Genomic DNA, 17,500 nt, shown 5'->3' with positions numbered 1-17,500 from the left:
TCCACCGAGCTGACTGATAACCCCACGTCCTAACCACCCCGCTGCTCTGCCCCCTTTTGGGCCATCTCCTTGGCTTTTCAATATGGCGGCCTGTGCTGCTGGCTCACTGCCGTCTCGCTGAGGGTTTCTGTGAGCCATGGGTCGTTTGTCTCTGTCTCTCCCCTCCGGCAGCCACCTGCCCCAGGGCCTTTCACATCAGAGATGTCAGGAAACGTGTGTGTGTGTGTGTGTGTGTGGTGTGTACCTCCTGAAGCTGGCTGGAGTCCAGTCATTCTGTCTAGCCTAAGTTGACAATACCTCGACAGGCCTGCATGTAACTCCCTGCTTTCCTGGTGTCTCTCTCTCTGAGAGAGGCCTGAAATGTGAGTCATAGGTGACAGTTCTGTACATGTGAAATAATTATTCACAAACAAGGAGAAAACATTTTCTTCTGTCTCCAACCCTGTCAAGAACTCTTGCTTGTACAGACTTCATTGTTTTCCAATCCCACTCACCTTAAGGAGTCTCTTCTCAAGCTGGGCTTCAATCCCAGCACTCGGGAGGCAGAGGCAGGTGGATCTCCGTGGATTCGAGGCCAGCCTGGTCTACAGAGCGAGATCCAGGACAGCCAGGGCTATGTAAAGAGACCTTGTCTCAAAAAGAAGAAGGAGAAGGAGAAGGAGAAGAAGAAGAAGAAGAAGAGAGAGAGAGAGAGAGAGAGAGAGAAAGAGAGAGAGAGAGAAGGAGAAGGGGGAGAAGCCTCTTCTTCATTGTGACTGTCCATCCTTCCTTCCACCCATCCCTCTTCCCATCTATTCCATTATTCACCTTCCCTCCCTCCCTCCGTCCCTCCCTCTCTCCTTCCAAGAGTTCATCCATCCTCGCCTCTCCTGTCTGCCCTTTTCCTTCTATCTATCCCTTTCTATTCACCTTTTCCTCTTCCCTTCATCCTTGCCTTCCTCTGTCCATTCACCAATTGGTGTCTAGCCCTTGTACCTCTCTTTCGATTCATCCTTCTAACCAAATAGCCAGCCACTTAACCTCCTGTTTTCCCGCTTGTTCATACCTGTCCAGGCACACATCCGCTCTCCGTCCTTTTATCCATACGGTCTGCCATCTTTCTACACTTCCTTTTCCAGTCTCTGATTGTCAGTCTCAAATGTCCACCGAGGGTCACCTGGGAAGAGAGTCTCGGTTGAGGAATTACCTAGATCCTGTTGGCCTGTGGGAGAGTGCCTTGGTTGTTAAGGCCCGCCCTGAATGTACACTGCACCCTTTCATGGGCTGACCTGTAGCGATGATATATCCACCTCTGTGCCTATAACAGTAACTACGGCTTTTGGGCGTGGTTACCGGTGCAGACATGACTGGTTAACAGGACCTGGAAGGCCCTTGGGGTCACAGAGAGCACCAGGGTGGCAGGATCTGCATCCTTGGAGATGGAGCCCGCAGCAGTCACTTGTTTTCTGTGTAAGCTCTTTTTCCCCGAATAAGCTCCACTTCATTTATGCACAGTCTAGTGAATCCTGATTTCCACACCCATATCTGGCGCCCAACACGTGTGACGCTGACGACAGATGAGCAGAAGAAGTCAGAGGTTCCTCCGTTGTTCTCTGCTCTGGTTGGAGGTGGTGTGGTTTGCTGCTTGAGTTCTGCCTCGGATTCCTCGCTGCCGGGCTGTAGCTCGGAACATAAGCCAATGAAACTCTTCCTCCCCTTGGCTGCTTTTTGTTGGGATGTTCCGTCTCAGCCACGGAATGAAGCCCCATGTTCCACCCGTAATCCATTCATCTTTTACCTATCCATGTGATCATACTTCCAATCATTCACTAATTTCTTCCCCTTGGCTGTTCAGCACAGCTCTCCATCTTTCAAGCATCTGTCAGTCATTTTACTTAGTCATTCATTCTTTCATCTACCCATCCTTTCCCTTCATCCATACTCCTTCCTGTCTTTGATTTCTTTCTCTGGTCCTGGCTCTCAACCATCTATCCCATCAGTCTTTGTAGTCTTTCATCCTTTCCTCCTTCCGTCTTTTCACCCATTTCAACCTCTCTGTCTCTCTCTCTCTGTCTCTCTCTGTCTCTCTGTCTCTCTCTGTCTCTGTCTCTCTGTCTCTCTCTGTCTCTCTGTCTCTCTGTGTGTGTGTGTGTGTGTGTGTGTGTGTGTGTGTGTGTGTTTGGCTTTTTAAGACTGAGTTTCTCTGTGTAGCTTTCGAGCCTATCCTGGAACTCACTCTTTAGACCAGGCTGGCCTCCTGGGTGCTGGGATTAAAGGCAGCACCACCACTGTCCAGCGAGTCTTTCTTTTCTTGCATCTATCAAATATTTATTTACATCTTTTAAGTGCAAAACTGCTACATGGAATGCTCTGGGAAACCAAAAGCAATAAGTCGGCACTCCTCCAGACATGGTGTTGTGTGCCTAGACTCCCAGCACTGGGGAGGCTGGCAGAGGAAGAGTCTGAGGCCAGCTGGGCTGTGATAGTAAGACCTGACCCCGAAAAGGAAACGGGTGGAATGGATGGGAAGGGAAGAAGAAAGAGTGATTTGGAGGAGAGAAAAATGAAGGGAAGGAGGGTAGGAAGATAGGGAGGGAAGTGAAGGATGGATAGGGAAAGAGGGGAGGGGAGGGGAGGAAGAGAGAGGAAAGGGAGGGGAGGAAGAGAGATGAAGGCAAAGGAGGGGAAGGAAAAGAAGGAGTATGGAGAATGGAAGAAAGGGAGAGAGAGAGAGAGAGAGAGAGAGAGAGAGAGAGAGAGAGAGAGAGAGAGAGAGAGAGAGAGAGATCTGCTCTAAGAGTTAAGACTTGAGTCTTCCAACCGGCAAGACCCAGGCAGAGAAGTCTGTGTATTGAAAGGGCGGGATGCGGTGGACACTGCCAAGAACAGTCACCCCTGAGGAGACACAGGAACACGGGCATCCTCCCGCTCGGTGAGTGGGGTGTCTTGGAAAGCCTCCTGTGGGAGAGGTGCTAGGGGAAGGCCAGTCCTAGTTAAAAGCATAACCTCGGCCCCAGGCTCAGACAAGGAGAACCATTTCGTCTGAGTAGACTCTAGGTGGGATGTGGCTAGCAAGGCAGGCCGAGGTCACATGACCCAGGCTGAGGGCGGGAACTGACCCAAGTGTACGAAGGTCCCAGTGAAGAGTGGAAGTGTGAGGGAATCAGGGTCGTAACCAGAGTTACAACAGAGTGTGGAGGAGACAGATGCAGGGTTAGCACCTGATGGTAAGGCGGGGAGCTGGTGGCCTGCGCGGAACAGGAGGCGGACTTTTGCCATGGCTGTCTGCCCCATCTGTAAAGTCTGAATGCCAAACAGCCTTCCGCGAACCATGTGCAGCAGACTGATTTCTCAGCCAGGCAGACAGCTGGGCGCCTGATGGGTTAATGCAAGAAGGAAGTCTTTTCTATCCCGTTGGTTGTGGTTGTTATTGGCCTGGTAGAATAGGCCACTCACTCAGAGAATGGGCATTGTCTCAGACATGGGGACCTGCGTGGCAACCCCTTGCTCTCCAGAGTCCTGGTACAGGTACCAGAGTAAGTAAGCTAAGACCTAAGTCAACACTACCCAGGATGCTCTAGGTCCAGGTCACAGCCCCATCAAAGTGAGTTTGTTCCCAGAGTGTCTTCCCCTGGTACCTTGATAGTTCCTGCAAGGGATGACTGTTTTATCATGACAGCCTGAGTCCTCTGCTGTCCTTGGGCTACCACCTAAAGAGAACGGGCAGACTAGCAGGGGCTCGCTGCTCAGTTGAACCTCAGGTGTCTACTGAAGCTGGGTCCCACACAACTGCCCGGCAAGGAGAACCAGCTGGCTCTGGTCTGAATCCCTCCTTTCCATGTGACTCTCACATTTTACAAAGGGCAAAAGTCTCCTAACCCAGCAGGTCGCAAAAAGCCAGGGATCAAGAGGGATCTGAGCACATATGTAGAAGCAGGATTCTTCCCAACCCAATTCTAAGCAAATACAACCAAGACTACTTTTAGATTCATCAAAATAAGCATACTAGTTACTTTTCTGTTGGACACAGAATTTTAACACAGCAGCAGAAAAGTAACTAATCTGCTGTGTCCAAAAGCAAGTTAGGGAAGAACGATTTACTTTGGCTTATGGTTCCAGAGGGACAGCATCCGTCATCACAGGGAAACAGGCAGGGAAAACGGGGCAGCAGGAAGGGGAAGCTGGATGCTCACATTTGTACCCTCACACAAGCAGAGGTGAGGGGTGAGTAGGACAAGGCTATAAACCTTCAAAGCCAGCCTCCGGTGATCCCAGTGATACATTTCCTCCAGCAAAGCTCTGCCTCTTAAAGGGTCCATAGCCTGCTCAAACAGCACCACCAGCTAGGATCAAGGCTCAAATACATGAGCCTGTGGGGAGGTTTCTCATTTAAACCACTGCAATGGGCTTTAATCGTGGGTCCAATGAGACATCAGCTCTCTAAATCTCTGAAAGTCAATCAAAATATCAAGGTTCTTGGGGCCCAGATAGCACCCTTGGAGGGAAAAAGAGGTTTAACCACATGTATCCGGGGATAGCAATGGCTGAGAATATGTTTTCTTGCTGGGGTGGTTTGAAAGAAAATGGCCCCCTTAGGGAATGTCACTTTTAGGAGGTGTGTCTTTGCTGGAGTAGGTGTGGTCTTGTTGGAGGAAGCCTGTCACTGTGGGGGCGGGCTTTGTGGTTTCCTATGCTCAGGCTTCAACCAGGTACACAGTTCACTTCCTGTTGCCTGTGGATCAAGATGTAGAACTTAGCTCCTTCTCCATCACCATGTCTGTCTGTACACCATCATGTCCCGCCGTGATGACAATGGACTAAACCTCTGAAGTTGTAAGCCATTCCCAGCTAAGTGTTTTCTTTGTAAGAGTTGCTGTGGTGATGATGTCTCTTCACAGCAGTAGAAACCCTAAGACACTGCCCAGAAGTCCATGTGAGCACTGAGTAGGTTGTGAGCACATCACAGAAGATGGGGCAGGAGGAACTTGAGATCCCGAGGAAGGGATGGGGTGTTGTGAAACTCTGCCTTTGGGGCATGAGATCTGGAGGAAGGATGAGGTGTTGTGAAACGCTGTCTTTGGGGCATGGGATCTGGAGGAAGGATGGGATGTTGTGAAACACTGTCTTTGGGGCGTGTCATGAACACTGTACTCTCAAACTCACAGCAGTTGTCACCTGAACAAGACTGGGCCCATCAATATCCTGTCATGATTGAGGAAGGGTTAATGAGGCCCCACCCATCCCTGAGGATCTATAGATACTTAGTGATTGCTAGAGGAAGGAGAGACATTTTCTTAGTGATGTAGCAAATGCCCACGCTCCTGTAAGCAACCCAGTGAAACGCAATGTGACACACCCACAGACACAGACACACACACAGACCCAGACAGACAGACACACACACACAGACCAGACACACACACACATAGATACACAGACACACACACACACAGACCCAGACAGACACACATACAGACACACACACACACACACACACACACACACACACACACACACACCATGACAGTGAAAAGGGACCTAATTACAAGAGATGGTAATGAGTGGAGGATGGGGGAGACAATGAGGAATCATGGGAGGTGAATGTGATCAAAATTATTATATATACTTGTGAAAACATCATAAAATCCACCACTGTGCAAAATTAATATATACTAAGAAAACTTTTAATTCAGTAAAAGCAAAGGACTTTCTAGAATTTCCCCCAGGCTAGATAGACAGAGTAGGTACTGGGGGGTGGAGCATAGGAACGCTTTCTCCTCCCAGCAGCTGGCATTCCAGAACCCCAGGATAACGCGTTGCTCTCTGCCTGCTCCAGATCTCTCTGACCAGCCTCATAGTAAAGATCCTTGACTATTCATCAGACGTGGCATCCCTCAAAGCTCTTCGGACTCTCCGCGCCCTCCGACCACTGCGGGCTCTGTCTCGGTTCGAAGGCATGAGGGTAAGGCCCATTTCAGAACTTCTCCGACCCGCAGCGTGTGGCCAACCTTCCCCAGCTTCCCCTCACCCTCTTGCCTTACAAACCACTGACCCAAAGTGACAGGCCCAACTTCCAGAGATCAGCTCTGTGTTGTCCCTTCCTGATCAGACCTTGGTGACATTGCGCAGTCTGACTCTCTTGTCTCCCTCAAGTCGGCTCTAAGAACCTCTTTTCTCGTCACCCGCAAATGCTACCACCCCTACGCCACAGATCTCCCTCGGGGACGTGGTCCTGGCTATTCCCTGCCTCCTGGTCTTGGCCCTGAGCACCATAGAGCACCCATTGTCCCATTTCCTAGGACAAGTGGATCTTTTCCCTGATACTCTGTGAACGTAACCTCCGCTCAGCACCACAGCCAGCATCCACTGGAAGCATCCACTGGACAGTCTTTATGTCCTGTGCCTTTTCTCTGCCACCCTGCCCTCGCCCCCTCCCTGTCCGACCTCCATCACTTCACTGGCTCAAGGCAGTCACCATAGCATCGCAAATGGCAATGGCATTTTCAAATCGGCTTGCGGGCTGGAGAGATAGCTCAGTCAGTACAGCGCTTGCCTCTCGAGCACTGAGTTCAAACACAGAACCCATGTGAAGAGTATAATTTTAAAAGACAGGCACGGGGGTGTGCATTTGTCACCTCAGCTAGGGAGGCAGAGCCACGTGGCCCTGGGGCTCACCAGCAGCCAGCCTACCCTACTGGGTGAGTTCGAGGTCTGCTCAGAGGAGGTGGGTGGAATTCCTGCCTCTGTGCGCAGCAGTGACACTCGGGGGTCCTGAGGATGACGCGTCCGGAGGCTGTCATCCGGACTCCGTGCACAGGTATGTGTGTGAGAGATGAGTGAAAAGAAGCGACACTTGCCGGGCGTTGGTGGCGCACGCCTTTAATCCCAGCACCCGGGAGGCAGAGGCAGGCGGATCTCTGTGAGTTCGAGGCCCGGCTGGACCGACAGCCTCCAAAACAATACAGAGAAACCCTGTCTCGTAAAACCCAAACGAAAAAAAAAAAAAAGAAGCGACACTTGGGGGATTCCAGGTCCTTTTCCTCTTCCCACCAGGTAGTGGTGGACGCCCTGGTGGGCGCCATCCCCTCCATCATGAACGTCCTCCTGGTCTGCCTCATCTTCTGGCTCATCTTCAGCATCATGGGCGTGAACCTCTTCGCCGGGAAATTTTCCAAGTGCATCGACACCAGCAGCAATCCATTTTCTATTGTGAATTCGACCATTGTGAATAATAGGTCGGAGTGTCACAATCAAAACCACACCGGCCACTTCTTCTGGGTCAACGTGAAGGTCAACTTTGACAATGTTGCTATGGGTTACCTCGCGCTTCTGCAGGTGGTGAGTTGATGCTGAGATCCCCCCCCATTTCTGTTCCCTTGGCTGCTTAGTAAATGGAGAAGTTACAGGAGGCAGCGCTAAGTGAAAGCTGTAACCATTCTCTATTTCCATGGACACCGCTAGACTGGAGGCCCCTACTGCTGAGTGCGAGTTCACAAGGCTAACGCTAGCTAAGTCTGCCCAAGATAACAGAATAAAAAGATGAGCCTTCCGCGGGGCCGGGTGCACAGAACGGTTCCGCCTTTCTCTTCTCATTAGCTCCCGTACGATAGTGAGTTATGGCTAATTAAGTTTGTTGCAATGGTGGGTGATATCAGTGGTAACAGTGAAACGAGTACCCGCTATTCATTTGCACATCACTTGTCTACATTCGCATGTCGTTCAGCACTGCGTTTATCGACGCGTGGTTACAACTACTTACGCATCTGTGACGTCTATTTGCCTCTGAGTTCCCTCTGCTCGTGCATTCAGGGAACAAACAACCTCTGTAGCTGTGGCCTGCCAGGCACTGTGCTTAACCCCTGGAAGTAACGGTCAGAACTGGGCACAGGACCTGGGCCTTAGTGAGAAAAACGGACAAATGTGTTATCCAAACAGCTCACCAAATGCTGCAACCAGGCTGGAGAGGGCAAAGTGTCTCTCATGCCTGAGATGCACTACAAAGAGCACACCCACTCTTAAGACCTCGAGGATGCTGACACGGGGCTAGGGAGATGGCTCAGTGAGCAGGAGCCCTGACCATGTGAGCCTGAAGACCTGAGTTCAGATCCTCATTACCCACGAAAACTTCTGGGCATAACTGCACTTGCCCATAACCCCAGTACCGAGGGTGTGAAATCAAGCATCACCGGAGCTTGTTGGCTACAATCCTGCTGAAGACAAAGCCTGAGTTCCAGGTCCAGGGAGGGGTTGGGGCTTAAAGGAATAATGCGGAGAACAATAGAGGAGGACATTAGACAACCTCCTCTGTCTTCTGCAGACACATGCCTTAGAACACACACACACACATGTGTACACGTACACACACATCACACAAATGCACACACACATGCACACATCACACAAATGCACACACATATGTCTTCTGCAAACACATGCCTTAGAACACACATGCACGCGTGCACATACACCACAGAAATGCACACACACACGCACACATCACACAAATGCACGCGCGCGCGCACATACACACACACACACACACACACACAAGAATGCAGAAACTGGAAACAGGAAATGTGGTCTTATTCCCACTTCCAAATGTGTATCTATTCTTTATTTCTATTGAAAATATATTATCCATTTATTTATTTATTTATTTTACACCCCAGCCAACCACATTTTCCCCTCCCTCCTCGCCTCCCAGTCCCTCCCCCAATACTCCTCTGCCCCCCTCCAATCCACTTCTCCTCTGTTTCTGTTCAGAAAAGGCGGGCTGGGGAGATGGATCATCAGTTAAGAGCACTGGCTGCTCTTCCACAGGTCCTGAGTTCAGTTCCAGCACCCATGTGTGACTCACAGGAAGGGGAAGGCCTCCCATGGGTATCAACCAAATGTGGTACATCAAGCTGCAGTGAGACTAGACACCTCCTGGTATTAAAGATGGGCCACATGACCCAGTATGAGGATTAGGGAGCTCCCAAAGCCAGCAGAAGAGTCAGAGACAGCCCCTGCTCCCACTGTTAGGAGCCCCACAAGAAGACCAAGCTACACAACTGTCACATATATGCAGAGGGCCAGATCAGTCCCATGCACCCAGGCAGGCTCCCTGGTTGTCAGTTCAGACTCTGTGAGGCCCTATGAACCAGGTTAGTTGATTCTGTGGGTTTCCTTGTGGTGTCCTTGACCCCTCTGGCTCTTACAATCCTTCCTTCCTCTCTTCAATGGGATTCCCCAGGCTGGGTCTAATGTTTGGCTGTGGTCTCTGCATCTGTTCCCATCAGTAGCTGGATGAAGCCTCTCTGGTAACAATGGGTCCAGGCACCAATCTGTGAGTTTAACAGAATATCATTAGGCATCATTACACTGACTTTTTTCCCACCATGTGTGTTTGGTTCTATCCTAGGTCTCTGGGCCATCCAACTTCTGGGTCCTGGCCCTCCAGGCAATGTCAGGGGTGAGCTCACGCTTATTGCATGGGTCTCAGGATAGGCCAGTCATTGGTTGGCCACCCTTACCCCAGGACAGACTGTAAGTCGGAAGTTCATGGTTAAGTCGGTGTCCCAAACCCTCCACTGGAAGTCTTGTCTGGTCACCAGTTCCGGCTACATGTCCCCTGCTGCTTGGAGTATTACCTGGGGTCATCCTTGTAGATTCCTGGGAGTTTCCCTTACAACAGGTTTCTACCTGACCCTGGAATGACCCCACTTTCCAGTCATCTCTTTCAGTACTCCCCTCCTCTACCACGTGATCCCTCATGTTCCCAACCCCACCTGCCCCCAGTCCATGCATGAAATCTCTATTTGTCCTTCACAGGAAAATCCAAGTGTGCCCCCCCACACACACTGCCTTGAGCTCTCCTTGTTACCTAGCCTCTCCGGATCTGTGGGTTACAGCATGGTTATCTTTTATTTTATAACTAATATCCACTTATGAGTGAGTACATACTGTGTTTGTCTTTCTGGGTCTGGGTTACCTCACTCTGCAACGAGTCTTTCTCTGTCCCACCATCCAGCTCCCAAATCATGGTGAGGAGACTTATTATTAATTATGAAAGCTTGGTCTTAGCTTAGGCTTGTTCCCAACTAGTTCTTAAAACTTAAATTAACCGTTTCTATCCATCTACATTGTGGCTTGTGGCTGTCACCTCTCCTTATGAAAGCTTGGTCTTAGCTTAGGCTTGTTCCTAACTAGTTCTTAAAACTTAAATTAACCGTTTCTATCCATCTACATCGTGGCTTGTGGCTGTCACCTCTCCTTATGAAAGCTTGGTCTTAGCTTAGGCTTGTTCCTAACTAGTTCTTAAAACTTAAATTAACCGTTTCTATCCATCTACATTGTGGCTTGTGGCTGTCACCTCTCCTTATGAAAGCTTGGTCTTAGCTTAGGCTTGTTCCTAACTAGTTCTTAAAACTTAAATTAACCGTTTCTATTAATCTACATGCTGCCACGTAGCTTGTGGCTGTCACCTCTCCTCCTGCATGCCTTGCTTGCTCTGTGTCTCCCAGCGTCTCCCTCACATGCCTTTATTCCTCTTCTACTTCCTGTCTCTGCCCAGAAGTCCCGCCTACACTTCCTGCCTAGCTACTGGGCATTCACCTCTTCATTAAATCAATCAAAGCAATGTGTACCTCACACAGCACACAAATATCCCACAGCATCATGATTTTTTTCTAGTTCCATCCCTTTATCTACAAATTTCACGATGTCACTGTTTTTAACAGCTGAGTAACACTCCATTATGTAAGTGTGCAGCATTTTCTCTGTCCTTTTACAGTTGCGGCACATCCAGGTTGTTTCCAAGTTAGAAACGCAAAGCATCTCCACTAAAATCAGGAACAAGACAAGGCTGTCCAGTCTTCGTGTCTATTCAATATAGTATTCGAAGTTCTAGCTAGAGCAATAAGACAACAAAAGGACATCAAGGGGGTACAAATTGGAAAGGAAGACGACATGACAGTATGCATAAGTGACCCCAAAAATTCTACCAGGGAACTCCTGCATCTGATAAACACCTTTAGTCACCTAGATGGATACATGATTAACTGAAAAAAAATCAGTAGCCCTCTTACATACAAACCATAAACAGGCTGAGAAAGAAATCAGAGAAACAACACCCTTTACAGTAGCCACAAATAATATAAAATGTCTTGGTGTAACTCTAACCAAGCCAGTGAAAGACCTGTATGACAAGAACTTACAGTCTTTGAAGAAAGAAACTGGAGAAGACATCAGGAGATGGAGAGATCTCCATGCTCTTAGATAGATAGGATTAACATAGTAAAAATGGCATCCTACCAAAAGCAATCTACAGATTCAACACAATCCCCATTAAAATCCACACACAATTCTTTACAGACCTTGAAAGAACAACTTCATATGGAGAAACAAGAAACCCAGGATAGCTAAAACAACCGTATATCTTTTTCATTTTTATTTTTTTAATTTAAATTAGAAACGAGCTTGTTTTACACATCAATCCCAGTTCCCTCTCCCTCCCCTCCTCCCCTGTCCCCCTATCCCATCTTCTTTCTGCTGCCCAGAGAGGGTGATGCCTTCCATGGGAAATCTTCAAAGTCTGTCACATCATTTGGAGCAGGGCCTAGACCCTCCCCATTGTGTCTAGGCTGAGAGAGTATTCCTCTATGTGGAATGGGCTCCCAAAGTCCATTCATGCACTATGGATAAATACTGATCCACTACCAATGGACCCATAGATTGTCCAGGCCTCCTAACTCACACCCACATTCAGGGGATCTGGAACAGTCCTATGCTGGTTTCTGAGCTATCAGTCTGGGGGTCCATGGGCTCCACCTTCTTCAGGTCAGCTGTTTCTGTGGGTTTCTCCAGCCTGGTCTTGACCCCTTTGCTCATCACTCCTCCCTCTCTGCAACTGGATTCCAGGAGTTTGGCTCAGTGCTTAGCTGTGGGTGTCTGCTTCTGCTTCTATCAGCTACTGGATGAAATCTCTAGGAAGGCATATAAGGTAGTCATCATTCTCATTATCGGGGAAGGGCATTTAAGGTAGCTTCTCCACTATTGCTTAGATTGTTAGTTGGGGTCATCCTTGTAGATCTCTGGACATTTCCCTAGTGCCAGATTTCTCTTTAAACCCATAATGGCTTCTCTATTATAGTATCTCTTTTCTTGCTCTCCTCTGTTCTTCCCATGTCTCAATCTTCCTGCTCCCTCATGTCCTCCTCTCCCCTCCTCTTCTCCCCTTCTCTTTCTCCTAGCTCCCTCTCCTCTCCCCCCATGCTCCTAATTTGCTCAGGATATCTGGTCCCTTTCCCCTTCTCCAGGGGACCATGTGTGTCTCCCTTGGGGTCCTCTTTATTTCCTAGCTTCTCTGGCAGTGTGGATTGGAGGCTGGTAATCCTTTGCTCTATGTCTAAAATCCATATATGAATGAGTACATACCATGTTTGTCTTTTTGTGACTGGGTTACCTCACTCAGGAAGGTTTCTTCTAGTTCCATCCATTTGCCTGCAAATTTCGAGATTCCATTGTTGTTGTTTTTTTCTGCTGAGTAGTACTTCATTGTGTAAATGTACCACATTTTCTTTATCCATTCTTCAGTTGAGGGGCATCTAGGTTGTTTCCAGGTTCTGGCTATTACAAATAATGCTACTGTGAACATATTGAACAGATGTCCTTGTTGTATGAATGTGCATCTTTTGGGTATATGCCTAAGAATGAAATTGCAAACCATTTTCCCTGGAACCTCCAGCCACCATTCCAAAGTGGCTGTATGAGTTGGCACTCCCACCAGCAGTGGAGGAGTGTTCCCCTTTCTCCACATCCTCTCCAGCATACATTGTTGTTGGTGTTTTTGATTTTAGCCATTCTGACAGGAGTAAGATGGTATCTCAGAGTTGTTTTGATTTGCATTTCCCTGGTGGCTAAGGATGCTGAGTACTTTCTTAAGTGTCTTTTATTCTTACACCACATGTGTTAGCTGGGAAAGTGACTGAGAAAATGGCAGCTCCAACAGAGCATAGAGCAGCCTGTACTGAGTGTCCCTATGGCAACTAGAGTCCCCAGCTCAGGCCATATTCTAAGAGTCTCCATGTCTTCAATGCCACACTACTCTGGGTCACTTGAAATCGTGAGAGATTGGTCCAGTCACCCAGAGGGTTCCTTTCTTCCTTTCTGTCTGAGCTCTTTCCTCTGCCCTCTTTATGGAACATCCAGCTCTCTCCCACTGAGCCGCCAAGGACTGAGAAGGGTCCGGTGAGATGGACAGACTCTGATTGTCCTCCGCTTCTTGTTTCCAGGCAACCTTCAAAGGCTGGATGGACATTATGTATGCAGCCGTTGACTCCGGAGAGGTGAGTCCCAGCTCCCGGGGCTCATAGCCTCCCCTCTGCTTCCCGGGGCTCATAGCCTCCCCTCTGCGTGCTCTGTTGTGCTGTTATCAGTGATGAAATATAAACGGCCTTCCTGCCATCTCTGTAGTGACATCCAGCTGCTACATGTTGGGGCACTTGAGCCCATCCAGCCTTCCACTCACGCCCTTGGGTTTCTCAAGCGTGTCCTCTGCTCCTGTTGAGAACATCCACAGACGGCTGGTTAGCAGTGGTTTTATTAGTTACTTTTACTGTTGCTCTGACCAAACACCTGACAAGAAGGAATGTAAAGGAGGAGTTATTTTGGCTTACAGTCCATAGGGGGCTCAGTCTCCCGTGGCCTGGGAAGTTCGACAAGTAGTGGGAAGCAGCTGGTCACACTGTGGTCCCAGTCAGGGAGCAGAGTGGACAGGAAATAATTTACTCCTCCCAGCCAGACTGTCAATCTTCAAAGTCCCACGGCCTTCCCAAAACGGTGGCACCAACTGGGCCCCAAATGTCCAGACACTAAGGAGCCTGCTGGGGGCATTTTGCATTCCAGTCCCAACAGTCATGTCGCTGATAGGTAAGGTTCCTTCCTACTGTGGTAGGTACGACTGATGTCCTGCCCATCCTCTCAGCCCCTGGAGTCCTCTGGAAAGTCCCATGCTCCGTTTGAAGCCTTTTTTCAGTTCATCATATGTCACTCGGTGGCCCTCTCCCAGCAGGACAGGATGGAACCTTCCCTGCCAGCACTGATCAATAAGTCCTTGGAGTTGCCAGACAAGTATGGCAGCCTCCCTACTCCTCGGTGGCCCCACTCCGCTCCGGGGTGTGTTCTCATCGGGGTGGGGCTCCGGTTGCCTGCAGCAGCAGCCTAGCTAGTAAACAATACCCCTGCCCCAGCCTTTCTCATCTGCCGCTTCTCCTCAACTCCTCAAGCCTGCCTTCACAGGGTAAAGTACCAGGGTCTTGTCTCATCTCACGGCTGGCTTTCAGGGGAGACTAGGACACACGCGCCCCCTCACCTCTCCCGCTTTGTCTCCACCACAGATCGGCAGCCAGCCTCAATGGGAGGGCAACTTGTACATGTACCTATACTTCGTCGTCTTCATCATTTTCGGTGGCTTCTTTACACTGAATCTCTTTGTTGGGGTCATAATCGACAACTTCAATCAACAGAAAAAAAAGATAAGTAGGGCCCAAGCATCTCGGCCGTAGCAACGAACCCTGTTCTTCCTTTCCCTTGGGCAGCTGTGGCATCGTGGCTAAGATGCAGTGCCTCCTGTCTATGGCACCAAGCTCGTATCTGTCCCCTGGGTTTGGTCCTCACTGCTGTCTGGTGCCTGATGCTTCCGCTGCTGGGGGAGCTGTGTATTTGCAGTGCCATCAAATGCTCCCCAAGGTTCCCATCCTTTGGTAAAGTGCCATCAAATGCTCCCCAAGGTTCTCATCCTTCGGTAAAGTGCCATCAAATGCTCCCCAAGGTTCCCATCCTTCGGTAAAGTGGCCTCGGTCTTCTCAGCTGCAGCCAGGTGTCACAGATGACTCTTACAAAGTACCACCAGGGAAAGAAAGGGCTCTATCTAGCACCTGTGGTCAAGGGACTGAATTAGGACATCTCAGCCGGGGTCAAGGCTTCAGGCACTGGCAGAATCCCAACCCACTTGGAACGGAAAAGAAGGTTCTTGCCCCATGCTTCCCTCGGCTTCATAGGAACTGAATCCCAGATGTTTGTTTATATTTATAACGTAAAATATGAGTGCTAACGGTATGAAAGGCTTTCCCGTTGTGTCTGCATGTTCTCCTGTTTGATATCAAGGCCTCGCTGCTCTCGTACTGTAGCATAGAAACCAGCTTTGCTTCAGAAACCCAGGCTCATATCCAGGACCTCCCCCCCCGGAATTTAGTAAGCTCGTCTCTGTGGTAGAACGTTTGGCTGCAGAACGCCAGGCAGGGCGTCTGCCATGGGCTCATCCCTCCCAGGCCGGACGTTCCCTGGTCCTTCCTGCAGAGGACATGAGAAGGCTGGAGTGGTCCTCAGGCTTTGGCATCTCTGCGAGATCTCGTGATTTTAATAACACCAGTGTGTCTCCTCTACCTAGGGGGCCAGGATATCTTCATGACAGAGGAGCAGAAGAAGTACTACAATGCCATGAAGAAGCTGGGCTCCAAGAAGCCCCAGAAGCCCATCCCACGGCCCCTGGTGAGCCCCTGGGTCTCTCTCTCTATCGGAGAAGGTTTGTGAATTCAGCCTAAGTCGGGGGCCGAGTAGACACCTGGCCAGGGCTGTGTGGATGTGTGGGGCAAGCTCAGGCTTAGGAGTGATGAGGTTCCCTGGCCCCAAAAACGAGAAGTTTAAATGAAGGGAGCACAACTCCAATGGGTAATTCAAACAAGCTCATCTGGCAAGGTCTGCAACTCCCCGCAACTGCAGGAAGCTGATCGTGGGACAGAAAGGGTGGTTAGAATCTCTATGCCACAAGGTGTGGTCCTTGTTTAAGTTACCCCAGACCTGGTGAGCACACGGTGTCAGAACATTTGCAGGAGGGAAGGGAAGATGTATCATCTTCGACACACTTCATCCGTAAATGACGACTGTCAGCTGGTTGCTGTTCTTACATCTGTGCAGAAGAGTCGGATTGGGAACGGCAGGAGGCTCTGGACTCTGTAAGGGCAGAGAGTCCCTTCCACATCCTGTAAGACAAAGATAACTGGGTGTGCATAAGTCTGAGCAAGAGCGTGCAAGGCTTCCTGAGGGCCTCTCAGGACACGCACACACACATGCACCTGCAAACACACGTGCACATGCACACACGCACCGTGCACACGCATGTGTGCACACACCTGCGCGCGGGCACACGCGCGCACACACACACACACACACATGCACGCATGCACCTGCACACACACAAAATCCAATGAGTGGGAAAAGGCTCAAAATTAAAAGATTTGGGTAAAAGTCTGCACCCAGCCCATGGGATCCGAGCCAGGGGTTATAGAGCAAGCCACTGAGTTCTGTGATGTTTACTGGCCCCACGGCAGTGCTGGGTTCTGTGACCTCCAGTGGCCCCCACAGCTGTGCTGGGTTCTGTGACCTCCAGTGGCCCCCACAGCTGTGCTGAGTTCTGTCTGAACCACAGTCCTGTGTTTGGGTCCCTCTTTGGAGTAGTCAAGCTTCTGACACTCTTTCTCCGGCCTCTCCACTCTTATCAAGCAGCCGCAGGCCACTGGAGCGTCTTTCTCATTGTCCCTGAGATAGGGTGGACTCGATTTCAAAGCGTGCCCTGTAGATACAAAGGCATGGAGGTAGTGTTGGAATTCTAGGCAACACAGTCAGGGTGGGTATTATAAGTGGATACCATTTCTTCCAACGAAGTCTTAGCTGGGACCTCCACATCCCCCAGTGGTGGCAAAGGGTCTGTCCTCCCCATGAGTGGGGGAGTGGGCCTCACTGCCTGGATATGTTCCTGGGAATCTACATCTGTTTGGAGAGGAGTTTGCACTCCTAATTGACCACATTGGTGCTCTTAGTGGAGACACGTGGCTCTGGCCTCTCATTGTGGTCCAAGGCTGGTGAACATTAGCGCTTGTGTTCCTGAATCAAGAAAAACCAAGGCAAGGTTGGACTATTTCAACGGTGCTTTGAAACCTCAGGGAAACCGTAAGAGCAGTGTCTAGGCAGAGACCAGGGCCCATGGTCCTCAGTTCACTCATGGTCCACCCAGAAATCTTGTCTTGATACAGCCTCCCCAGTGACATAAGCCTGATCATACGCCAAGAAGGAAACTCAAGGGGAAAATTCCTACTTTATCTTAATGTTACTGGAAATTTTAGGGTGGGAGTCTGGGCTCTGGTAGCCCTAACAAATTGGGTTCCAGTTCCCATCCTCAAAATGCCAACTAAAGACACAGCTGAGAGTGAGAACCAGAGAAAGGAGGTTATTCAACACGGGCCATATTGGTAAAGGGAACAAATAAAGAGGTCCTGGACTTCCAGGACCCTCTCCTGAGTCCTGATATGAAATGTAGGTTCAAACAGAGAGCAAGAGATAGGCCAGCCAGAAGGATCTGGTCTAGTGCGGTCCTGCCCGTCACTGACTCACCGTCAGTCTGTCCTGCAAGGTGGCCTGAGCAGCTGTAGAACTCTGTGAAATCCTTTCCTGAGAGACAGGTTCCCCTCTGACTGGCACCAGG

The 17,500-nt window shown here is 49.8% G+C and overlaps 1 protein-coding gene across 1 annotated transcript in view; it reads left to right on the top strand.

Moving 5' to 3' along the window:
• The window catches only part of Scn10a (sodium voltage-gated channel alpha subunit 10), a 96,763-nt gene that overhangs the window by 72,495 nt on the left and 6,768 nt on the right, over positions 1–17,500 (top strand). The window contains exons 19-23 of the mRNA XM_040740159.1: positions 5,816–5,941; positions 7,033–7,317; positions 13,254–13,307; positions 14,358–14,495; positions 15,406–15,510. Of these exons, the coding sequence (XP_040596093.1) occupies positions 5,816–5,941; positions 7,033–7,317; positions 13,254–13,307; positions 14,358–14,495; positions 15,406–15,510 (708 nt within the window). The remainder of the gene's footprint in view (positions 1–5,815; positions 5,942–7,032; positions 7,318–13,253; positions 13,308–14,357; positions 14,496–15,405; positions 15,511–17,500) is intronic.

This window comes from Mesocricetus auratus, unplaced genomic scaffold, assembly GCF_017639785.1.
Source record: "Mesocricetus auratus isolate SY011 unplaced genomic scaffold, BCM_Maur_2.0 Super-Scaffold_100691, whole genome shotgun sequence".
NCBI lineage: Eukaryota > Metazoa > Chordata > Mammalia > Rodentia > Cricetidae > Mesocricetus > Mesocricetus auratus.
This window is presented reverse-complemented; position numbering and strand designations above follow the sequence as displayed.